This window comes from Triticum aestivum, chromosome 4A, assembly GCF_018294505.1.
Source record: "Triticum aestivum cultivar Chinese Spring chromosome 4A, IWGSC CS RefSeq v2.1, whole genome shotgun sequence".
NCBI lineage: Eukaryota > Viridiplantae > Streptophyta > Magnoliopsida > Poales > Poaceae > Triticum > Triticum aestivum.
The window spans coordinates 297,405,155-297,431,236 of record NC_057803.1 but is presented as its reverse complement, the minus strand read 5'-3'; the positions used below and the strand labels follow the sequence as shown (position 1 = coordinate 297,431,236).

Genomic DNA, 26,082 nt, shown 5'->3' with positions numbered 1-26,082 from the left:
CGGAATATTATCTTTGATAGAATTGGTTTGTCCGGTTTGATTCTCCGTATTTTCGTGGTCCGGCAGTGTTTCACCCTGCTCCAACGCTGGGTCTGTATGATCGTTGTTTCTGCCGAGGCGGGGTTTGGGGTGGCGCTTGCGCCGCCGCTTGGACTGCTTCTCGAGGGAACAAGCCTTCGGTGCGTCCTTCCATTCCTCGTCGTCGTCTTCTTTTGGTGTGTCCACCATGTATATGCCATATGATGAGGTGGACGTCCAACGCCCTGTGGGCGGTGGTTCCTCTTCGCCTCCCGCATCGTCATCCATACCGTCGATGTCTTCGGAGTCGAAGTCGAGCATGTCGGTTGAGTCATCGACAGTGGCTATTAAGTGGGTGGTGGGTGGGCGTCGAATTTCTTCGTCGTACGTATCCCAATCATGTTGGCCATAATCCGGCCAGGGCTCTCCTGACAAAGAGACAGACTTTAGTGAATTCAGAATGTCGCCGAAGGGCGAGTGCTGAAAGATATCTGCGGCGGTGAATTCCATGATCGGCGCCCAATCGGATTCGATTGGCAGGGGCGCGGATGGTTCGGAGTCGGGAAAAGAGTCCGGCACCTTGGAGTCATGGGCTGCGCAGAGGGTTAGGCAGGTGTTTAGCTCGATCGCCGTTGAGACTGCGGCCCCTGAGGCGGTGTCTAACCACCCGTCCTCGATTGGCGCAATTGGCTCCGAACTAAGGGTCGGAGCTGATGCAGGCGCGGCCTCTGGGGTACTGTTCGGCGGCAGAGCTAGGTCATACCCATCGCGACAGTGTGGCGCGCCCCGCTGTGGCTCGAATCCGTCGAAGATCAAGTCTCCGCAGATGTCGGCCGTGTAGTTCAAACTTCCAAATCTGACCTGATGGCCAGGGGCGTAGCTTTCAATCTGCTCCAGATGGCCAAGCGAATTAGCCTGCGGTGCAAAGCCGCCGAATACGAAGATCTGTCCGGGGAGAAAAGTCTCACCCTGGACCGCATCGCCATCGATGATAGTAGGAGCCATCAAGCCTAACGGCGACAACACAGAGGAACTCTCAATGAAAGCACCAATGTCGGTGTCAAAACCGGCGGATCTCGGGTAGGGGGTCCCGAACTGTGCGTCTAGGCCGGATGGTAATAGGAGGCAGGGGACACGAAGTTTTACCCAGGTTCGGGCCCTCTTGATGGAGGTAAAACCCTACGTCATGCTTGATTAATATTGATGATATGGGTAGTACAAGAGTAGATCTACCACGAGATCAGAGAGGCCAAACCCTAGAAGCTAGCCTATGGTATGATTGATGTTGTCCTATGGACTGAAACCCTTCGGTTTATATAGACACCGTAGAGGGTTAGGGTTACACAAGGTCGGTTACAAAGGAGGAGATATCCATATACGTATTGCCTAGCTTGCCTTCCACGCCAAGTAGAGTTCCATCCGGACACGAGATGAAGTCTTCAATCTTGTATCTTCATAGTCTAACAGTCCGGCCAATGGAGATAGTCCGGCTGTCCGGAGACCCCCTTATCCAGGACTCCCTCAATCATCTTGATGATGAATTTGTCGGTCATCTCTTCACTTCCTAAGCCGGCGATCTCATTTATGATAAGAGCAACATCCAACTTGGATTCCTTGACGGAGTCGGTACCTTCGTGCATATCAATCAAAGTATTTCAAATTTCCTTTGCACTCTCAAGACGGGTGATTTTGTTGAATTCTTCGGGGCACAATCCGTTGAAGAGGATATCACAAGCTTGAGCATTGTATTGCAGCATCTTCAACTCTTCCGTGATAGCTTCACGATTCAGTTCTCTCCCATCAAAGAATTCACCTTGCAAGCCAATACACACAATAGCCCATACGGCGGGGTTATGTCCAAGAATATGGATTTTCATCTTATGCTTCCAACTAGCAAAATTAGTACCATCAAAGTAAGGACCTCTACGGTGGTAGTTTCCCTTGCTAGACGCCATACTCTTCTAGGTTGTGAAAACAAGGCTATGACTTCCAAAAGCTATGAAAATCAAGGCAAATGGAGACCAAAGCTCTGATACCACTTGTAGGATCGAAAGTATGTCTAGAGGGGGTGATTAGACTACTTGACCAAATAAAAAGTTATCCTTTTCCCAATTTTAGTTCTTGGCAGATTTTAGCAACTTTGGACAAGTCAAGCAATCTTAACACAATTCAAGCAAGCATGCAAAGAGTATATGAGCAACGGAAAGTAAAGCATGCAACTTGCAAGAATGTAAAGGGAAGAGTTTGGAGGATTCAAACGCAATAGGAGACACGGATGTTTTTGTCGTGGTTCCGATAGGTGGTGCTATCGTACATCCACGTTGATGGAGACTTCAACCCACGAAGGGTAACGGTTGCGCGAGTCCACGGAGGGCTCCACCCACGAAGGGTCCACGAAGAAGCAACCTTGTCTATCCCACCATGGCCGTCACCCACGAAGGACTTGCCTCACTAGCGGTAGATCTTCATGAAGTAGGCGATCTCCTTGCCCTTACAAACTCCTTGGTTTAACTCCACAATCTCGTGGAGGCTCCCAAATGACACCTAGCCAATCTAGGAGACACCACTCTCCAAGAAGTAACAAATTGTGTGTTGATGATGAACTCCTTGCTCTTGTGCTTCAAATGATAGTCTCCCCAACACTCAACTCTCTCTCACAGGATATGGATTTGGTGGAAAGAAGATTTGAGTGGAAAGCAACTTGGGGAAGGCTAGAGATCAAGATTCATATGGTAAGAATGGAATATCTTGGCCTCAGCACAAGTGTGGGTAGTTCTCTCTCAGAAAAAGTAAGTTGGAAGTGTAGGTTTGTTCTGATGGCTCTTTCCATGAATGAAGAGGTGGTGGAGGAGTATATATAGCCTCCACACAAAATCTAACCGTTACACACAACTTGCCAATCTCGGTGGGACCGAATAGTTAAACTCAGTCGGACCGATTCAGCAAAGCTAGTGACCGTTAGGGTTTTCGGTGGGACCGACATGCAACTCGGTAGGACCGATATGATTAGGGTTAGGGCATAACGTAATCTCGATGAGACCGATTACACAAACTCGGTGAGACCGATTTTGGTAATAAGCTAACCAGAGAGTTGGTCAGGTAAACTTGGTGGGACGGATCGCTCATTTCGGTGAGACCGAAGCGTTACGAAGGGAAAACAGAGAGTTTACATTGCAATCTCGGTGGGACCGATCGCTCATCTCGGTAAGACCGAAATGTTACGAAGGGAAATAGAGAGATTACAATCCCATCTCGATGAGACCGAGATCCCTATCGGTGAGACCGATTTGCCTAGGGTTTGTGGCAGTGGCTATGACATTTGAAACTCGGTGGCGCCGGATAGAAAGAATCGGTGGGGCCGAGTTGGACTTTTGGTTCAGGTCATATGTGGATGTGAGAAAGTAGATGAGGGTTTTGGAGCATATTACTAAGCATTTTGAGCAAGAGCCTCATTAAGCAACACCTCATCCCTCTTTGATAGTATTGGCTTTTCCTATAGACTCAATGTGATATTGGATCACTAAAATAGAAAATGTAGAGTCTTGAGTTTTGAGCTTGAGCCAATCCTTTTGTCCTTAGCATTTTGAGGGGTCCATTTTTCTCATCCATGCCATGCCAATCATTGAGCTTTCCTGATATATTAATCTTGAAATAGCATTAGCTCAATGAGCTATATGTTGTTAGGAATTACCAAAACCACCTAGGGATAGTTGCACTTTCAGGCACCATGACCCGGAGGCAACGCGCGTGTCGGGGCGACAACGGGGAAGACCTCGGGGCGGTGGCATGGACCGCGTGTCACGATGCTATGGCCCGAAGGGGCGACGCAGCGACAGTGCGCGGGTCGGTACGGCCATGGGGAGGATCTCGATGCGGCAGCACGGACTGGGTGTCGCAGCCCAATTACCCAAAGGGGCGATGGCGGGAGCGGCCATAGGGAGGACTTCGGGCGGTGACACTACGGTCCAAAGGGACGATGCAGTGGCAACTCATGGCTTTATCCATGGTAGGCGCATGCTCGGGGACGTGTGTGGGGTCGGTTCATCAAACTGACAACGGTGTTGTATGCGCCATTGTGTGGATGACGCGCGGATCGGATTACATGGCAACATTGTCGGTGATGTCAGGCGATGACGATGAAGACGGGTCGATGATGGAGACCATGCGGATGAGAGCGGCTGGCAGCGACGCATGAAGGCGTCCCTTGTGCGGCGGTCTAACCTTGCCGCGCAGTTGATGATGAACTGGCCGATTTAGAGTCGACGCCGTTATCGGAGTATAGGCGCGTGAGGACGACGAGCAGTGGGCGGCGCGATCCAATCTATGATCGGTGAACCAAAAGAAGAAGACCGACCAAGCGACCGACATAGAGAAATCTGATCTAGAGATCGAAAAACTCACCAGGGCAGCAGATCACAGATCGGCGAACAAACCCTAGTACGGGTTGCGCGGCCCTGGCGGCTATCATAAAGATCAACCGCCCCAAGGGCGGCACGGTGTAGAAGCGGCGGCGGCTAGGATTTGGACTGGGATTAGTGACCGACCAAGCGACCAACAGAGAGAAATATGATCTCGAGATCGAAAAACTCACCAGGGCAACAGATCACAGATCGGCGAACAAACCCTACTACGGGTTGCGCGGCCCCGACGGCTATCATAGAGATCAACCGCCCCGGGGGCGGCACGGTGCAGAAGCGGCGGCGGCTAGGGGTTTGGACCGGGATTAGTCTGATACCATGGAAAACGATAGTGTGAGAGAAGGATTGGTGTAATGCGTTGTGTGTTGTATTGAGCCTCTCGGGCAACACAGTTGAAAAAAGGGATTAGTCTTAATGCCTTTTTTTTAGTATTCTTAATGTCTTTTTTCAACTCCGTGTTCAAAGATCTCCTGAGGACAAATACCTTGCACGCAACACAGTAACATTAAGAGAATCAAGGTTTCTATTATCGTCATGATTGCTTTGCTAACAAGGCTAGATTAAAGCAGTGGATATCCCTGAAACACATTCCTCCTAATTTGTTCAGAATGCACTGTCTTTGATCTGCATCATCGCCCCACCAACATATTATCAGTGATCCGTTTGTAGATTTGTTTTATCGCATATGATCGTACCCCCTGTGCCATCACTTTCAGAAGCATTTCTTTCCACCCGTGGTTTTTATCCTTTTCAACCAAGCAGTCTCTTTAACACTATCTACCAATAATTGAAAATTATCACTTCTGTCGGCAGCAACAATCTGCCCAAGCAATTAGCGTCATAGCTTGCATTAAAGATCAAGGAATCATCAGCTAATAGGAGATTAAATATTGCTTCTTTTTATACAAACCATCTCCACAAACTTGTACTCCTTTAAGTTCACCACTCCATTCTGCATGTGATAACAGGGAAGACCCTCGGTGCACAAAAGAAAGATGTGTTAACGCCCGAGCTATGAGTTGGGTGTATTCCTTTTTCACAAATGCAACAAATAACAAATAGCGTGATTTCCCTGCATTACATTAACAGCATATTTTTGTTTTCCCAGCAAGCACGCACCTACCAATTCACAACGCTAAGTGTTGAGACATGATATACAATCAATGGAACCCTACCTTTTTCTAGTTCTATATATACACCACCAACACACTAAAACGAGTTGTGCAATATTGCCTTCCTTTTTCCAATTTACAGGCTAACCAATCAAGCCAGCGGCAACCTATGGGCTATATTAACACACAAACGTGTATCGTCAACGGCATGTCACTGTATATCTTGCTTGCCTCAGTCATTGTTCTTGAAGAACGAACCCCATTTTTGTGTCAATCCATCAATCAGGCTGCCAGTCCGGCTCTTCTGGACTACAAGTGTTGCTCTTGTGCCATCCTCTCCATTGGGGTTCTGGGTGGGTTTCTGGGGTTCTGCCGAGCCAAATTTCCCATTCATGTCCTGAGTGGTTTTCTGGGATTCTGCCGAGCCAGATTTTCCATTGATGACCTGAGTTGAGCCGTTGGATTCTGATGCGCCAGAAACATTAGCAGAAACAGCAACATTTACAGTGCAGCGATCTGCACTTTGCACACTAGACGTCTTTGCTACACTGTTACAGGCTGCTACATCCTTACCAGGAGCATCAGCACCACGCACAGAGAAGGAGGATGCATCTGTCTCCAATGCCACTACATCAGGTGCTACACTATTTTCTTTGGAAGCAACATCAGATACAGCTGATTGAGTGTTCTTTGTATTTGACTTGTCTAAATCCTTCAGGGACTCAAGAATTGCTTGCATCAGCATCTGCGTTTAGACACAGCAGAATAGAGATTAACCACTGGTACGGTTAAAAACGTGGAAAGGTAAAGGCTAGGAAGTAGTATATACGCATTCAGGACAGATCAACCTACACCATGATAATTCCTAGAACGTCCATTAACATAGAAACAGAACACGGGGACTTTATGCATCACCACATATTGTTCATACGTTGACATGCTCGTTTCAAAAATCAATTTGCACCAAAAATCCTTGTTGAGACGTTTATTTCATAGTTTAAATAGTGATTAGGGAGTGAATAACAACAGTTTAGCTTCAGATACAGAAAAAACAAGCTTTTTACAAATCAATCATCCATATCAGGCATAACCTTCATATCTCCCAACACCAGCTTCTACTCCAACTTGACTACTCTGCACTCTTAGCTGAGACCCAGCCACCCAGGAACATAGTTCTAGATCCTCCCTTTTTTTTCACCACCCCTATTACACGTTTTGGAATGCTTTTGTGTGTTGAACTCTATAGAGGCATTAAGAAACTAAAAACTCCTCAAATATGATAGCACAGCGACAACCCCAAAGAGTGTAACGGTATAACTTACTCTATCTTCATCTTCCTCAGTGTAAGGCATATCTGATACGCTATCAAATGAATACTCCACATACTCGCCATCATCAGAGGTTGGAGTGAGCATCCTTCCATTACGGCCATTGGGAGGAGTCGCAGTAGATGCACTAGATGAGGAGGGGCCAACATCACTATCCAATACCTGTTCAAACAGCAAGTAGAAGTAAATCTGAGTGGTGATGATTGATGAGTGTAATCTTCTGCAAGGTTGGTAAAAGATCAACAACACATACAAACCAAAGCATTCCCTCCAAAACTCAACAGTGTTATATACCATCGGAAGAGGCCTATTTCGTCAGGCTAATCTACTTGCAACATGAGACTTTTGAGTTCATGTTACAGCCGCCAATTGTTCATGAACACACATTGTACCAATGATTAAAGTGCAAAAAACCAATCATGCAACACGTCAAGAAAATATTCAAGTACCACCACGGATTAGTGTATTGCTAATCCTCACACATTTTCACTTAACCAGAAGTATTTGTTATGCTCATTCTCTTACGTGCCCAACAGGCTCTGAAACCAATTATAAATACACTAACGATTCTAAACAAAAAGATACCTAAAATCATATATTATAATTTAAATTACATATCAAGGTTGCCTAACGCCCATTATTAGATTCAAATTTCATACCGCAAAACGTCTTAGGATCAAGTGCAAGAATCGCTGCAACTGTATCAAAGAGCTAGTCAACACAAAACCTGAACAGAGCAGAGAGTGAGGGAGAAAATTACAAACAATTTGGGATTTTGTAGGTGATGTATTTGGAACAATCCTCACCTATAAGGTGCAGACTAAACATGACCAATCAAATAGACTGAATATTTCTATAATAAAACCTATATCGGCATTCTATGCCAAGCTTTTTGGAAGTCGGGGGAAATCAGCCAATTAGGTAAGGTAAAAGAATTTGGTGTTACGGAAGACATAAAATCTAATCCTAAGAGGTGGAAATAGCATAAAATAATACCTCAGTTCTGTCGGCCCTGCCTTTTGTGGCGGTTCCAGATGGGACCTGCAAATGATCAAAAGAAAACAAAGCTGAGTATGCTGCTCCCTGCAGGTTCAAACACAGTAAAATGTTTCGTGGCAATTGGATTGCTACTAAGATAATTTTATTCTTGCTATTATGATTCCATCAGAGGATATTAAGAGCCAGAAATGAGAACCAATAAATTAGAACACCAATCACAATGACACGGCAGAATTGCAGAATTGTTCAGAATGTCAACTAACTGAAATACCCACCTCCATTCTGCTCATGAGCCTTCTAGAACGCAACTGTGCAATGGCATCTTCTGTCGTGGTTGAAGGGGCTGCCCCAGAGCAAATATCGCAGATGTTACGTACCATGAATGATGCGCCAATTATAAGTGTGTGTCAAGGTTTGCAAATCATACCTGTTGGTGATTGAGCAATTCTATACTCTATATCATGTTCTGTATCCCAGTGACCCTGTACAGTGTTAAGAGTATTAGTATTGGTATAGGAGTCCTTATTAGGCTATGTCTCTTTCCTTGTACCCCAAGTCTTTGTATAATACTCCCTTTGTTCCATATTAAGTGTCGCTGATTTAGTACTAAATCAGCGACACTTAATATGGAACAGAGGGAGTATATATATATGACCCTTGCGCTATGCAATAGAGATAAGTTGCATCTATGCTTGCGAAGCAATGTTAGAGGCTGATTGATAATTATGAATCCCTATGTGCTAGTGTCGTGGTATAACACGGCCACCTATGGGGCCATCGGCCCCTTGTGGTTCGGCAAGGGGGAAGGGCGAGTTGCACAAAGAGCGAAGACCGTAGGGCAGCACGGCGGTGATGACACTGGCAGTTTTTACCCAGGTTCGGGCCGCCGCGGGGCGTAAAACCCTACTCCTACTTTGGTGGATTGATGAGAGGACTGTAATGTAGACGCAGCGCTCTAGCCCAGCAAGGTCGCCTTGGGACGAGAGCAGCTACGCGCGTATGAGTGTACAAAGGTCCAAATCCTATCTAAGGTCGCCACGGCCCTCCTTTTATAGGTCAAGGGGTTACCACAATGGCAAATCAGTCATTATGTACTGATTAGATAGCAAACAGTGCTATCATACCTAACTCTGCAGACAGGACAAGGTGCATTAAATGTGCCGCTTAGTGTCACGTCGTGGGAGTGCCCGGCAAGCCTTGTTGCGCCACTTTAGCTGTCTCTCGCCCTGTCTGCCTGACACGCCTCTGGATGGGTGTCACGCAGAGTGGATCTTCTCCCCAAATGGCTGCCACGTGCCAAAGGGCAGACACCTAGTCACTTGGGGGCTTGACACCGCACTGATAAGTGACTTGAGTCGTTGTGCGATGGAGCGATGGTGTCTTGGCGGGGTGATCCGCCCTCGGCGTTCCCGACAAGCTTGCCGGGCGAGTCTTGGGACTTGTCTTCGGTGCGACCTCGCCCTGGCCGGGCTCGCCTGCCTGGCAAGGGAGGTTTCCCTTAGTGAGATCTTACTCCCTTGGTTCGTCTTGGTCTTCTTGATCCGCTCTTTGATCCCTCAAAGAGCTATCTCTTCTGTTTGGCCTTGTCTTGGATGTTGCAGCTTTGCTCTTGGGCCTGTGTACAGTCCGGGCAACAACACACCAGGGGTTTGTTGCACCGACAAGAGCCCCCGGGCCTGGCCCAAACGCTGCCGAGCGTCGTCGTGGTAGGCCCTATCTAGTACACAAGCGAAGAGTTGCTGGTAGCTCACTTCTTGAAATTTCCTTTGCTTCTTCATTAACCTGTGCTTGAGTCAGTTTCCTGTTTTCCCGCGCGTCGTGCCAGACGTTACGGGGGAGATTTAAGTCACGATCTGTGGGCTACCCACGTCCCACGTTCACGAGGCAGTAACTGCCACTCCACTGGCTTCCCCGCCCTTGGCTCCTTTTGCCACGTGTGCTGCATGCACTGCGCAGAGTTGGTGTCGGGCGCGGAGGGTGCGGGAATGAGCGCCATGGCAGAAAGCCGGGCGTCGGTCTTGATTCCGTGCGCCGTCAGTGGCATAGAGGAATCACACCGGTGAAACGGGGCGGTTGCTTTCTGGGTGAGGAGCCAGCCCTCGGTCCTACTCGCCTATAAAAGGGAACGTGGCGAGGCGCTGACCCACACCATTCCTTCCTTCTTCCTTCTGGTACCATCTCTCCACAATGGCGAGGGGAAGTGGGCGCAGTAGTACTCCGTCGGTGGCGACGAGGGTTTTTGCTCGACAACGCCTCCCTCCTCCTGCTGGGGACGCAAAGGCGGAGCCCGCCACAAGGGGAGGTGGGAGAGGACGCGGACGTGCCTGTCGTGGTGTTCGGGGTCGAGGAGGGCGAGGCGGCGTCTTGATCGCGACTCCCTTGGCCGTCCAGAACCCGGATGAAGGCCACGTCAGGGACCAGCCATTGGAGTTCATCGTCAAGCTGCGCGGGCCTCCGCACAGCCGCCTTCGGCTTCCTGCCCCATTCGCAAAGGTAATGGAGGTCGAACAGCCAACGGAACTGAGACTGCACATGAGGGGCTTTTGCAACGGCAGCATGCGGGCGGACGTGGAGTTCCCCGCCCCCCATGTCATGCTCCTCAGGCGCGGCTGGAAGACCTTTGCACGTGCCCACAGCTGCGGCGGGGCACGTTCTCCATTCCAAGCTAATTGACGCCACCTTGCTCTCCGTCAAGGTCTTCAGGCGTTCGGGTGTCGTTTAGGATGCTGCGTAGAGAGCTCGACCGACGACGAAAGCTCCTCGAGCGATAGCGACGAGGAGGACAGTGACAGCGATGACGACGGCGCCGATGGAGGGGGCGGCGGCTCCGACTCCGGCTGATCGCCAGCTATACCATCACCGTCAGCAAGAGGTAGGCGGCACCACCATCTGCACCTGCATCTCCTCCCCGGCAAGGCGATTTGTTGGCACGTTGGATGTGGGGGTCCGAATGGTGCCTCCGGCTCCTCCATCAGCCTTCCAGCTGGACCCCGGCAGGCGTCCTCGTGGCCCTCGGCTTCATTCGCCGTACCGCGTCCTGCTGGCCCTGGTGGCGGTGACCAAGGGACCCCTTCACCGCTCTCTTCACCATCACCTTCGTCCGCGCCCTCCCGATCTTGTCAGGCTCCTTGCCGTGAGGCCTGACGGGTCAGGCTGGGCTTCTGCACAGGCGCTCCTTTTGCCCTCTTCACCTCCCCCTGTAGCTCCTAGGAGGAGAGGGACAAGAAAGGGATTACGGGGCACTTATCTTTTTTCAATCTAAAATGTGTATGCACTTGCCAAACTTTGATCTTAATCATGTAATCTTCTTTATCCATGTATGTGTCATGTAAGATCTACTTGCTTATCCACATATTAATGAAAAAAGATAAATCTTGCCGGGTACTTGTGCATGTATCATGCCCATGCAGAGGGGAGATGCCTTTATATGTTTAAGTAAACAAGTTTTCTCCGGCAAGCTATCTTGTCAGCGCCTTTTGTTTGTTGCCGCGGAGCTTAGCCTACCGGGCACAAAACTGTGGAAACAGACCAGCTCCTCGTCGAACCTCCTTCGTCAAAGGCCACTACAACCATCTTGACCGAAGCAACATTCGGGACATAGGATGGGAGCACCTAGGCTTCGGAGGTGATGAGGTTTTCATATGCACAAGTTTTCTTTTTACAGAACATGTATGGATAAGAAGGAACTTATCTGTTTGGCTTTCCGAGGACCGATATGTAGGCTTGTCTCCATTTCTTCTCTTCGGGACTGAGTCCACGGCAAGAACCTTGCAGTTTAGTGCAAATGAAAACAAAGCTACATATGATCTTATCTACATGATCATGCTATGCTCATGATATGCTTATGCATGCATGCAAGTTCTTGGGGGGGGGGGGCGGCGCTTCATTTATTTATCTGCTGCTCAGGGTTGCCCCTGGCTTTGTACAAAGGGTTACATGCAACATCGACAAGGCTTGTACAAAAGGGCGGCTGTCGGGCGGCAGCATCGGCAAGGCTTGTACAAAAGGGTGGCTGTCGGGCAGGGCCCGGCAGCCGCGCCTTACGGGTAGAACTTACGAAGATGCTCAATGTTTCATGAGTTTTGCACCGTGATGCCATCTTCGGTCTCCGGATAGACCGCACCAGGTCTGGTGACTCGTACCACCCGGTAAGGGCCTTCCCACTTTAGCGTCAACTTGTTGGAACCCTTGGCGGACTGAACACGCCTAAGGACAAGGCCGCCTTCCTCAAGGCTCTGGGCATGGACCCTGCGGCTGTGATAGCGACGCAGGGCCTGCTGGTATCGTGCAGCACGTACAGCAGCCCGCAGACGGTTCTCCTCAAGTAGCACAACGTCGTCACGCCGGTGTTGTTCTTGCGCTACTTCATCGTAGGCAAGCACTCGAGGTGACCTGTATGAGTTCCGTGGGGAGCATTGCTTCTGCCCCATAGACTAGGAAGAAGGGAGTCTGGCCGATAGCTCGATTTGGTGTCGTACGGAGGGACCAAAGAACCACCGGCAACTCGTCGATCCATCACCTACCACACTTTTGCAGCCTATCAAATGTTCTTGTCTTGAGTCCACGCAGCACTTCAGCGTTCGCCCTCTCAGCTTGTCTGTTGCTTCTGGGATGGGCAACAGAGCAGAATGAGACCTTGCTTCCGAGGGCATGAACGTATTGCATGAAGGCGCGGCTTGTGAATTGGGTGCCATTGTCAATGATGATTCTGGCGGGTACTCCAAAACGGCATACCCTTCAAGAACTTGATAGTTGACTGTGCGGTCACCTTCCTCATGGGCTCCACCTCCGGCTACTTTGTAAACTTGTCAATGGCAAGTTGGCAACGTACAAAAATTCAAAGCCCCCGGCAGCACGAGGGAAGAAGCCCAAAATGTCGAGCCCCCAGACCGAAAATGGCCATGACAAAGGGATCGTCTGGAGAGTTTGGGCCGACTAATGGATATTCTTGGAATGAAACTGGCAGGCTTCACATCTGGTGACTAGCTCAGTTGCATCTGGAGGGCCGAGGGCCAATAGAAACCTTGCCGGAGAGTTTTCCCAACTAAGACTCTTGATCCAATATGAGAGCCGCACACGCCTTTGTGTATCTCTGCCAATAGTTCCTTTTCTTCTTCCCGGCAAATTCACTTCAGGTTCACACCGTTGGGTCTCCTTCTGTATAATGTGTTGTCGACAAACTGATACATACTGGCCCTCCGGGCTACTCTTTCAGCTTCTTGCTCTTCGGGAAGTTCTCCAGTTTGGAGATAGTGGACGATGCGATATGCCCAAGTCGGGGCCTGCAGCTCGACAACTAGAGCCAGTGGCACCTCCTCACTAGCAGGAGAGCTTGCCTCAACCACAAAGACCTGACGTCCTGCGGAAGAGTGTGGCTCGCCAGGCGAGGTGGAGTCATTCCCGGCAACCCTCCTTCCGGGGACCTCTGAAGGTGCTACCGGTGGGGCTTACCGGAGTCCAGCTTCCTCCTCTTCTTGGCCATTGTCAATGGAGATACGGATGGTTGAGTCAAATGGAGGACAAAAGTTCCTGGTTCCACCTGCGCGGCACACTGGCAGATAATCAGCAGTGTTGTTTTCCTTTCCGCACGTGGTACGTGCTCTGTTTGTAATCCGTCAAAGTGTTCCTCCAACTTCCTCACCTCTTCAACGTATACTTCCATCAACGGGCTCTGGCAATTCTTGTTGACTTGTCTCACTACTAGCTGTGGATCTCCTCGGATGATCAGCTTCTTGATCCCCAACTCTATCGCTATCCTGAGCCCGGCAAGGAGCCCTTCATACTCCGCAGTGTTGATGGTAGCTTTTTCCCGAGGAAAGCACATTTGGACCACATACTTCAGGTGCTCTCCGATGGGCGCGACGAAGAGCATGCCAGCCCCCGCATCCTGTAGTGAGAAAGCACCATCGAAGTACATGATCCATTCCTGGGGGGCTTCCTTGCCGGGGATGATTGTCTCTAGCACCTCTTCATCCGGAGTTGGTATCCATTCTGCAATAAATTCCGCAAGTGCTCTACTCTGAATAGTTGACGTGCTCTCAAACTTCAAACCAAAGCTTGATAACTCCAAAGCCCATTCCACTATTCTGCCAGTGGCCTCGGGGTTCCTCAGTGTGCGTTGTTAAGACTTTGTACAATGCTAGTTGCTTAGAGAGGTGCTTAGGAAAACAAACCGGATTTTTCTGAAGCACCGGTGCCTATTTCTACAGGAGAGATGCCTAACTAAGCGTCTACCCTGTACAAATAAGCACCAGTGCTTAAGGAAAGACTGGTTTATTTCTCTAAGCACCTTACATTGTACAAGGCCTAAAGGAAAGCGGGTGACGACCGTGATCTCGTGGACTTGAAAGTAGTGGCGCAGTTTTCTTAAGGCCATGATGAGGCTAAAGATCAACTTTTGCCCGCCAATGTACCTCGATCTAGTCCCCTGCAGCAGGGAACTGACGAAGTACACTGGCCGCTGCACCACCTTCTTCCTCACCGCGACCTTGTAATTGTCTCCGTTGCCCTGCTCCTCCTTGTTCTGATCAGCACCTGACCTTGTCGGGACGAGTTCACCTTCCTCCCCGGAAGATACAGTAGTTGCCGTTGCTCCTTCTACTTCCCGCTGTGCCACCAAAGCTGCACTAACCACTTGATTGGTTGTCGTTAGATATAGCAACAACAGCTCTTGTAGTTTAGGAGCAACCAAGGTGGGAACAGAGGTAGGTTTTTAAGTCTTGCAGCGCTGCTTCTGCTTCCGGAGTCCACTTCATGGCCCTGCCTTCTTCAAAATTTTGAAAAATGGTAGGACGCGCTCGACGGACTTGGAGATGAACCTGCTCAGTGCGGCAACACATCCAGTTAAGCGCCTCACATCCTTGACTGTCCTGGGTGCTTGAATCTACTCAATTGCTCTGATCTTGTCAGGGTTGGCTTCTATTCCCCGGTGAGACACGAAGAAGCCAAGTAGCTTGCCGGAGGGAACGTCAAACACACTTCTCGGGATTAAGCTTCAGGTTGATCTTGCGTAAATTTGCAAAGGTCTATTTCAAATCTTGAATGAGTTGATTTGTCCTTGGTTTTGACCACGATGTCATCCATGTAGGCTTCAATATTCCTATGCAGCTGGGACTCAAAACCAATTTGCACTGCTCTTGCAAAAGTGGATCCGGTGCTCTTTAACCCAAAGGGGATCCGTACAAAACAATACGTGCCGCATGGGATTATGAACAAGGTCTTCTCTTCATCTTCCTTGGACATGAAAATCTGGTGATACCCGGAGTATGCATCCAAAAAGGAAAGCAGGTCACATCCAGAAGTGGAATCCACAATCTGATCGATGCGCGGCAAGGCGAATGGGTCCTTCGGTCATGCTTTATTCAGATCCATGAAATCTATAGAAAGCCTCCATTTCCCATTCGCCTTGCGCACTACCACTAGATTTGCCAACCACGTTGGATGCAATACTCCTCTGACCAAACCAGCTGCCTCAAGTTTCTTGATCTCTTCGGCAATGAATTGTTGCCACTCCAAAGCTTGCTTCAGAACCTTCTGCTTGACGGGCCGGGCATGGAGACAGACAGAGGTGGTGCTCGATTACCTTCCTGAGAACACCGGGGATGTCAGATGGTTGCCAAGCAAACACATCGACATTCGCCCGCAGGAAGGCAACGAGCGCGCTTTCCTATTTGTCGTCGAGGATGGAGCTGATAGTGAACGTACAATCAACGCCAACCATCCCTGCCGGGACCTTCATAGCAGGCACAGCAACCTTCGATCTCTTGCTTTTGAAACTTTCCGGCTGGTCATCAACAGGCGCAGCATACTCCAGAGAGACGCGTTTCCCGGATTCCTTGCCGGTATCCTCGCTAAGCTTCTTTCCTTTCTTACTTTTCTTGGCGGGAGCGGCAGCTTCCGCGGCCTCAGCAGCGACTGCTTCCCGATACATCTTATCCACGCATATAATCGCCTCCTTCTCGTCTGATGGAATGGAAATGGCGCCCATCGGCCCTGACATCTTCAGCGTGTTGTAGGCATAGTGAGATGCCGCCATGAATTTTGCCAGGGCTAGACGACCAAGGATTTCATTGTACGGCAAGGGAAGATCAACCACATCAAATACAATCTTCTTAGTTTTGTAGTTCAACTCTCCTCCGAATGTCACTGGCAGTGTGATCTTTCCCTTGGGACAACTCCTGCCAAGATTGATCCCTTGGAAAGTACCAGTAACCTTGAGCTCTTCATCTGCTATCTGAAACTTGTTGAGCACCTTGGGGGAAATCAGATTCAACACGGCCCCGCCGTCAACCAACATCTTTGTGACCTTAAGGTTGCGGATCATTGATGAAATCAACAACTACAAGCACCCTACCGCGGTGGTGCGGTCAGGGTGATCCTCTTCGTCAAAGATGATGGGTGTGCGGGACCATTTGAGTGGTTTTCCAAGTTCCGCCGCAGGCTCCACAGCACTGACCTCACGCGCCCACTGTTTAAGCTGGCGGTGAGAGGAGTGCAAGGATGCACGCCCGTCAACGCATAGGGCGTCGGTGGCCTTCTGAAACTCCTGCTCGTTGGTTTCCTCTTCATCCCCTTCATCGCTCTCGCCATCGCATTCCTTCTTGTCATGGCTTTTAGCAGGTTTCTCTTGACGTTGGGGGACCTTGCCGGGGCGGATTCCTCGGCCGCCTTGGCCTTTCCCGCCAACATCGTCTTGGTCTCTCTCCTTATCACGCTTCTCGTACTCAGCTTTCTGCTTCTTGACGAGTTGCTCGACTTGATGACACTCTTGCAGATCATGGCCCTTGGTCCGATGGATCTTACAGTACGGCCCATCAGCTTTCCTAGCCTTCTTGGCCGCCGCAACTTCCCGGCAGTCAGTGCACGTGGCAACTTCCTTGCCGGGAGCTTCGGTCTTGGCCTTCTTGCCGGTAGTAGGGACGCCGGACCCTTCGACAGCCAGCACTGTTTTCTCCTTGCGTTTTTTGTTCTTCTTCTGATTGGTAGCATCGTCGTCGTCTTCTGAGTCAACGTCGATGCCATCTTTCTCTCCGGGGAGTCGCCTCCCCTCGTCTGTTCGGGCACACTTATCTGCCAAAGTGTACAGCTCATTCACAGTCTTGGGCAACCGGACGTTCATCTTGAAACGTATCCTGCGGTTGCGCACGTTGAACTGGAACGCAGCAATCACGGCTGCCTGGTGGATGTCTGGAATGTTCCTGTGCACCCGACTAAATCTTTACATATACTTCCGCAAACTCTCTCCGTCCTTCTGCGGGAGGAGTTGCAAGTCGCTGGGCCGCCCTGGTTCTTGATGGCCGCCCGTGAAGGCACCAACAAACTCATTGTACAGGTCAGCCCAGGTCGAGATGGAGTTCTCCGATAAGTGCATCAGCCACGACCTCACGTTTGGCTTGAGAGCCAAAGGGAAGTAGTTGACGAACACCTTCTCATCTCTCCCTCCGGCAGCTTGGACAGCGATGGTGTGAATGCTCAAGAACTATGTCGGGTTCAATCTTCCATCATACTTTTCTGGTATCTCTGGCTTGAAGATGCGAGCAGATGGCCAACGGACTTGCCGGAGCTCATGAGTGAAGGCGGGGCACCCAACCTCGAAAGGCAGGTACCCGTTTCCACCGGGCACGGGCTCGTCAACGTCAGGGCCATTGCGCCTATCGGACTGTCGACGGGTTTCGCGGCGTCGTTTGATGGTGACGCACGCGTCTTCCCTCCGCATGTCCTCGAGGACCTGCCGTTGGTCTCGATGGGCTCGAGGATCAGATGAAGCCATTGACACGTCGTCGGGTTCTTGGTCATGTGGTTCTGGCTGCAGCCCCTGCGCTGGCTGCCGTGGAGGGGACTGCACCGTTGGAGTGGCCCCTTCGGTACGGCCAGCGGCTCGGGCCGTTGTCGCTGCCTGTGGAGGCTGTGGCGGGCCTGCCCCCTGTGATCCTCCCGCCTCAGCGAAACCAATCAGCCTCTAAATGGTGGCTCTCCACTCATCCATTTGATTGGCCGCCGGCGGGAATCTCAACAAGAGCTGGGCTCGCGCCATGGCTTCCGAGGCGATGCTTGGCATGGATGACGACGCAGATCGCGACATCGCCTGACTCCTGACGGTGCCGGTAGTGGTGGCGCCGTGCCGCCGCAAGCCGATCGCCAGGGTGGCGGGGTGACGAGGCGGATGCGCCTGGGGATTGATGACCCCATCTGGCGCATCGTCTTGGTTAACTTGCTCTGGTGATGGCACGGGCCCCGTAGCCGCACCCGCAGCGGGGGCGGCTAGAGGGTTGCGATTCGCACAAGAACGAGCGCCATCGCTATGGCTGCGTCCTTCGACGAGGCGGAGACGGGATATTCTCCCGCGCGGCGTCCACGTCCCTGTGCGCCCCCGTAACCCCCATGGCATCAGTGGCCGCATGTGAGAGGGCCTTCGACGAGGCGGAGACGGGATATTCTCCCCACCCATACCTTGTGGAGCATGGCCGCTAGGGCGTTGTTGATGTTGCCCTTCTCCGGCACGTCCTGCTCCCGCTTCGGCCACAAGGGGGATGGTGATGGCGTCGCCTGCGCCAGTCACGTTCCGCGCGGCGTCCACGTCCCTGTGCGCCCCCGTAACCCCCATGGCATCAGTGGCCGCATGTGAGAGGGCCTTCGAGTTGGACGGGTGAGCTGAAGCGCCAGACTTTTTCTTGGGTGCCATGGATGATGAAGCCGTCGATGAAGAAGACGATGATGAAGATTGACGCGCTACTTACAATCTCGGGTTCGCGCAAGCGCCTCCCCCTACCTGGCGCGCGAAAGATGTCGTGATATAACACGACCACCAATGGGGCCATCGGCCCCTTGTGGTTCGGCGGGGGGAAGGGCGCGTTGCACAAAGAGCGAAGACCGTAGGGCAGCATGACGGTGATGACACGGGCAGTTTTACCCATGTTCGGGCCGCCGCGAGGCGTAAAACCCTATTCCTGCTTTGGTGGATTGATGAGGGGACCATAATAGAGACACAGCGCTCTAGCCCGGCAAGGTCGCCTTGGGACGAGAGCAGCTACGCACCTATGAGTGTACAAAGGTCCGAATCCTATCTAAGATCGCCACGACCCTCCTTTTATAGGTCAAGGGGTTACCACAATGGCAAATTAGTCATTACGAACTGATTAGATAGCAAACAGTGCTATCATACCTAACTCTGCAGACAAGACAATGCGCATTAAATGTGCCGCTTAGTGTCACGTCGTGGGAGTGCCCGACAAGCCTTGACGCGCCACTTTAGCTGTCTCTCGCCCTAACTGCCTGACATGCCTCTGGACGGGTGTCACACAGAGTGGATCTTCTCCTCGAATGGCTGCCACGTGCCATAGGGCAGCCATCTAGTCACTTGGGGGCTTGACACCGCACTGATAAGTGACTTGAGTCGCTGTGCGGTGGAGCGGTGGTGTCTTGGCGGGGTGATCCACCCTCGGCGTTCCCAGGAAGCTTGCCTGGGGAGTCTTGGGACTTGTCTTTGATGTGACCTCGCCTTGACCGGGCTCACCAGCCCGGCAAGGGAGGTTTCCCTTAGTGAGACCTTACTCCCTTGGTTCATCTTGTCTTCTTGATCTGCTCTTTGATCCCTCAAAGAGCTATCTCTTTTGCTTGGCCTTGTCTTAGATGTTGCAGCTTTGCTCTTGGGCCTCGACGGGGTGATCCGCCCTCGGCGTTCCCGGCAAGCTTGCCGGGGGAGTCTTGGGACTTGTCTTCGATGCAACCTCGCCCTGATCGGGCTCGCCTGCCCGGCAAGGGAGGTTTCCCTTGGTGAGATCTTACTCCCTTGGTTCGTCTTGGTCTTCTTGATCCGCTCTTTAATCCCTCAAAGAGCTATCTCTTCTGCTTGGCCTTGTCTTGGATGTTGCGGCTTTACTCTTGGACCTGTGTACAGCCCGGGCAACACACGCCAGGGGTTTGTTGCACCGACAGCTAGGCTTTTGAGTTCTAAATATTACCCTTCTGGAGATATCTTAATATCTTAAACTGTCAGCTCAAGAAAGGATCATCTTATGTCTGGCACAACATCTGGGCAGGAATTCAAACATTCAAAAAAGGGTGTATTTGAAGAGTTGGCAATGGCATGAAAATTAATATTTGGGAAGATTGTTGGATCCCACTCTATACTCGTATCCCGGTGAACCCTATACAGTGTTAACTGTTAAGTAGTATTAGTATTGGTATAGGAGTCCTTATTAGGATGTCTCTTTCCTTGCACCCCAAGTCTTGTATAATACTCCCTCCGTTCCAAATTAACTGTCTCTGATTTAGTACAATGATTTAATACAAAGTTATACTAAATTAGCGACACTTAATATGGAATAGAGGGAGTATATATATATGACCCTTGCGCTATGCAATAGAGATAGGTTGCATCTATGCTTGCGAAGCAGTGTTGGAGGCTGATTGATAATTATGAATTCCTATGTGGTAGGGTTTTGAGGTCTAAATATTACCCTTTTCGAGATATCTTAACTGTCGGCTCAAGAAAGGATCATCTTATGTCTTGCCGAGCATCTAGGCAGGAATTCAAACATTAAGAAAAGGGTGTATTTGAAGAGTTGGCAATGGCATGAAAATTAATATTTGAGAAGATTGTTGGGTCCCGAATAGTTCTTCAAGGAAAATAATCACACTGTGGAGTAACAGGGTGCTGACAAGAGTTAATGAGCTCCTAGATGGATGGGATGAGCCACGTACCATTGACAATTTTTGGCATATCGATGCAGAACGTATACTACAAATCCCTATATATACATGAGACGGATGATTTTGTTGCTTGGCGCCTAACAAAGCTCGGCCTCTTCAGTGTACGTTCTTACTTGAGTCAAAACCCTACCCCGAGTGGACTAGGTAGTTCTACTTCGCATCCGGTTTGAAAAATTCTGTGAAATATAAAATGTTGGGTAAGAGCATCTCTAGCAGATCCCGCAAACAAACTGAAACACATACTGCGTATTCAAACTAGCAGTTCGCGCCACTTTAAAACATCACTGGAGTTCATACTTAAAACATACTCCCTCCGTCCGGAAATACTTGTCGAAGAAATGGGTAAAAATGGATGTATTAGAACTAAAATGCGTCTAGATACATCCATTTCTCCGACAAGTATTTCCGAACAGAGGGAGTAGTTCATACTAAAACATCACCGGAGTTCATACTTAAAACATAGTTCGTACTTAAACAACACCGTAGTTTATACTGAAAACATAGTTCATACTAGCATAAAACGAAAATTAAACTAGATATACTCGTCATCACCATCACCGAGCTTACCAATGCCGAAGTGGTGCTCCATGAGGGAGTTGGAGAGCACGAAGGTGAGGCCATACTCCTCCTTCAACGCCGACACCCGCGCCGCTGCAGCTTCATCTCCTGCGGCAGTCGCCTCCTTCGCCTCGAACCACGCAACCTCCACCGCCCGGAGATGCTTGAGCTCGGGGGAGAAGATGCGGTCGAGCCTATCAAATTTGGTCCACGCCCGTGCTCCACGCGGACGCCACGCCTGTTCTCTGCGCCACTCCACTGGCGGGCAGAGGAAGGAGCTCCCGGCCTCAGCGTCGTTAAGGCGCTTGTGAGGCGGCTCGCTGTCGAGCCCCCCTCGGCCACCCCTCCCGCCACCCGCGCACGACATCGCGACTCAGTTCCGGTGGCTACGCTCACCGCAAAACGATGCCGGAGGAAAGGCAATTCGTCACCTGAGAACTAGAAATGCGGCGGAGGAGGATAAGGGAAAAAGAGAACACAACCCTAAAACAACCTAGCGTCGATATATATTGCAGATTCAAGGGCGGTTTACGGGCCTCCCATAAAAAATTTACAGGTCGGGCCGGTTTTTTGGAGCGTCCCGTAAATTCACCGGAAAAATGCGGCCCGGCAAGCAACTCTAGCAGTTCATGTAAAAGCTCGCCGAGACGGGTTTTTTCGGCAAATTTACAGGACGCTCCAAAAACCCGGCCTGAACAGGTCCGGTAAAAACGGCCTGGCCCATAAACCGCCCCCGAATCCGTAAAATATACCGGCACTAGGCTGATTTAGGGTTTGTGCCCTCCTTTTCCCTTATAGCATCTCTAGCAGACTCCTTAAAAACACGAAAACTGTAAAATCCCAGCGACTATACGCGTTTGGCATGTTTTTTGGGCCAGACCAGAGCCCGTATAGTCGCCCGGCATGTAAAAGATTTTACGGTGGCCCGCAAACTGCCCCCCGCACGCGGTATATCTACGGGTTTGCGGCGACTATACAGGGCGAAACCCTATCCCCCCGCCGCCACGATTCCCCAATCCCCTCTCCCATTTCTCCCCGCCGATGAGCTAAATCCGCCACCGCTCCCCACTATGTGGCATGGGATGTGGAGCTCGAGCCACCGCTTCGACGGCAGCGACAACCCCGAGCGGCAGCGGTGTGTCAGAGCGGACGGCTCGAGGAAGCAAACCGTGAAGAAGTACATGAACCGCGGCCTACAGCCAGCGCCGTCGGCCCTCCGCCGCAAGACGGAGGAGTACGACCGCAGGCAGGCGCGTCTGTCCTCCGGCTCGGGCAGCTCCTCCGCTGCAGGCAGCTCCGCCAGGGGGTCGAGCTCCCGTACGTCGCTCCTCATGCCGGTGAAAAGGGAGCCGGAGAAGCTCCCGCTGCTCCGCGCGGTGAAGGGTAGCCAAAGGGGCCGGTGCGGCCGGGCGGTAGCGTCATCGGGCAGGAAGATTTCCTCCCCCGGCCAAGGCGGACATCTTTAAGAAGGCCATCGTCGCGCGCATGCGCGGGAGAAGATGGAGCAGTGTCGTCAAACTTTAGGCGAGCTCGACGACGTCGTCCTCGAGCAAGGGCTCGCCAAGGCGCAGGACTTCGACGCCAACCTCAAGGGATGGGGACACAAAGCCAAGGCACAGGACAAAAGATATGTTGACCTCGTCTCCTTCGACGACGACTGAACTCTGCCGTCGCAGCATCGCCGCACCCGGATGGCTCCGGTGAGCCAAATGTTGGCAGTAGGGTATACGATGGCCGCCGCTCCTCCGATCTACTTTGTATAAAAAATGCTATGTATGGTGATCTATAAACGCTGCTAGTTCTACTTAAGTAGTTTGATTTCTCCCATGAAGTTCAGATTTCAAAATTTACAGATTCATTTTCGGCCTATATCCGACGCATTCTGTGAACTGTAAACTCAATTTACGGGTCCGCGATTTAAGGTGTCGGCTAGAGATGCTCTTATCCTCCTCCGCCGCATTTCCACTTCTCCGCCGACAAATCGCCTTCCCTCCAACATCATTTTGAGGCGAGCGTAGCCACTGGAACTGAGCCCCGGTGTCGTGTGCGGGTGGCGGGAGGGGTGGCCGAGGGGGGGGGCTTGGCGGCCGCGACGGCGAGCTGCCTCGCAAGCGCCGCAACAACGCTGAGGCCGGGAGCTCCTCCCTCCGCCCACTGGTGGAGTGGCACAAGGAGCAAACGCGGCGCCCACTCCCGCAGCACCGAAGCACGAGCGTGGACCAACTTCAACAGGCTCAACTGCATCTTCTACCCCACGCTCAAGCGTCTCCGGCTGGCGGAGGTCGCATGGTTCGAGGCGGAGTAGGCGGCCCCCACAGGAGACAAAGGTGCAACGGCGTGGGTGCCGACATTGAAGGAGTACGACCTCGCCTTAGTGCTCTCCAACTCCCTCACAAAGCACCACTTCGGCGTTAGTAAGTCCGATGATGGTGATGACGAGTAGATCTTGTTTAATTTTCATTTTATGCTAGTATGAACTCCGGTGTTGTTCAAGTACAAACTATGTTTTAAGTATGAAGTCCGGTGATGTCTTAAGTGGCGTGAACTGCTAGTTTGAATATGCATATGTGTTTCTATTTGTTTGCAGGATTTGACGACGGTTTGTGGGATTTGCTAGTCAGGAAAGGGCGAGGTAGACCGAATTTGACATGGGAGAAGTCCGTTAAGAGAGACCTGAAGGATTGGAGAGCTAGCTATGGACAGGGGTGCATGAAAGCTTGCTATCCATGTGCCAGAGCCATGAGATGGTTGTGAGATCTTATGGGTTTCACCTCTAGCCTACCCCAACTTGCTTGGGACTAAAGGCTTTGTTATACTTGCATAATGCAATCCCATGTATGGGCATACTTGCTAACCGTCACATTGCTACCACGGGTCAATGCCCGGTGTGCCAGACTCACGCAAAGGATGTAGCACACGCATTATTCAAATGTGCTCGGGCACAGGAAGTGTGGCAGGTCCTTAGGCTACATGAAATTATAACCCGTGCATGTGCACCGCAGAGATCGAGCACCGAAATTCTGGAGATCTTGCTATGTGACTGACCAACAAAAAACTGTACATGGATGTGGTCCAACACCCGGAGATGATCGCGGCCACTAGTTTGTATCTTTGGTGGCAGAGACGGCAAATTTCAAAGAATGAGGAGGTGCAACAGCCTGTTCCCACAGGTCCAGCCATTCAAGCTTTAGAGCTAAATTATGTACCGGCAAATGGCAAACCTCATACAAGCCCACACATCAATCGATGGAGGAAGCCATTGTTTGGTCAGCTGGTTCTGAATGTTGATGCATCTTTTCCTGAGGAGGATTACTCTGGTGCTGTCGTCCGGGATCACCTGGGTGCTTTCATTGGTGCTTCTACTGCAAAACCAGAGCGTGCTGGCAATATTGTCTCAGCACAAGCAGCGGCCCTGGTGGAAGGTCTGAAGTTGGCACTTCAACTTGGTATAAACTCACTCCTGGTACAGGTGGATAATTTGGTTGTTGTGGAAGCACTGAACATGACTAGTGGGCAAGCCATGGTGGCTGCCCCTATCATTGAAGAATGTCGTAGTATTTAGGAAGATTTCGGAAAGGTTCTTTTGAACATTTTAATAGTCTAATATGGTTGCTAATGTTTTAGCTCAACAGAGATATCTTGATCCTCGACTTTGTGGTTGGACACACCCCCTGAGTTTATTTCTAGCTTTTTAGCGGATAATGTAAGCATGGTTTAAGTAATAAAGCAGCCACGAAGGACTTCCCATCAAAAGCAAAAGAGGTAAGTTGCATCTATGACATGGCATTAGAGCCTAGATTTAGGTCTTGGATGCCGCAGCTCATCCTACTCTCCCAATCGATTTTTTGTTTTGGTCTCCCGATCAGATTCCATCGATCCGCTCTTCTCAAGTAGATTCTCTCTTCTCTTGGCTGCCCGCTATCACTTCGTATGTTCTCGGCCAGACTTGCCGCCACGCTCTGCTCCACGTACAGGCCCACCCGTGCAGCTCTAGCAGCCTGCGTGCTGTTCCACCCTGCAGGCCTCGTGGCCCTGCCGCGGCCTCCTGCCAGCCTTCTCCTGCTGATATGTCGCTGCTCTTCTTAGCCATGCTCCTGGTTGCTGCTTGCTACGTGTTGTTGTGCCTTCTCTACTTGTTTCTGCTACGTGCTGCTGTGTAATATTTGTCTCATTTTTTCCTGCTGGCCTGCTCCACCAGTTGATAGTAAAAAACATATTACAACGTCTGCTGATTGTCAACAGTGTTCTTTGCCGATTATGTCTCGCACATACACCTTCCATTGGTGTTGGGTGTTCGTCCGCTAGTTGCTCTTTTCTGCCGCTCCTCGCCGGCATCTCACCTGCACGGTCTCCTCTGCAGCCTCTTCTGCATACACGGTAGCTATTCCATCTTCGTCTCTTGCGTGCTTCTTAGCTTCTATTTTTCTATATTTTCCGCTGCGTCCACCAAGTCCGTTGCTCTTTTACATGTTCTCATGCCATGCGAGTCAACCAAATCTTTATGTGTCAGCCTTATTTTTCAGGTTCTTGTCCTTTCTATACAACTTTAGGGGCCTACGTGGTCCTTGTGGTTTTCTATAGGAATTTCATGGCCTCTTTTTGCACTGCTGATCTACACTCATTCTTGCCATCGAGCTTCTTTCGCCGCCGGTTTTCTTGGGCTATGATTTTATGCGCAAAGCTTCATTCGCTTGATGCCAATGTTTATAAAGCGCCCTCCTTTAGACGCTTAAGCGTCGCTTACGTGATAAGGCGATGCATGCTCACTTTGGGTGTCAGAGCGGGTGGAGCTCGCCTTAGGTCGCCTTAACGCCTTATAAACAATGCTTGATGTGCCATCTTATTTTGACAGCCCATCTTCTCTTATATGTCTTTTGTATCTTCTATTGATGTGGTGTCTTCTCGTCATCCCCTTTGGCTTGACTCTACAGGTTTTTC

At 50.7% G+C, this 26,082-nt stretch overlaps 1 protein-coding gene across 1 annotated transcript in view; it reads right to left on the bottom strand.

The window, feature by feature from the left end:
- Positions 1 to 5,451: 5,451 nt before the first annotated feature.
- The window catches only part of LOC123085996 (uncharacterized), a 26,825-nt gene continuing 6,194 nt past the window's right edge, over positions 5,452 to 26,082 (bottom strand). The window contains exons 10-14 of the mRNA XM_044507696.1: positions 8,303 to 8,357; positions 8,151 to 8,218; positions 7,873 to 7,917; positions 6,871 to 7,038; positions 5,452 to 6,293 (exon numbers count right to left, since the gene is read on the bottom strand). Coding sequence (XP_044363631.1) covers positions 5,781 to 6,293; positions 6,871 to 7,038; positions 7,873 to 7,917; positions 8,151 to 8,218; positions 8,303 to 8,357 — 849 coding nt within the window. The 3' untranslated portion in view covers positions 5,452 to 5,780. The remainder of the gene's footprint in view (positions 6,294 to 6,870; positions 7,039 to 7,872; positions 7,918 to 8,150; positions 8,219 to 8,302; positions 8,358 to 26,082) is intronic.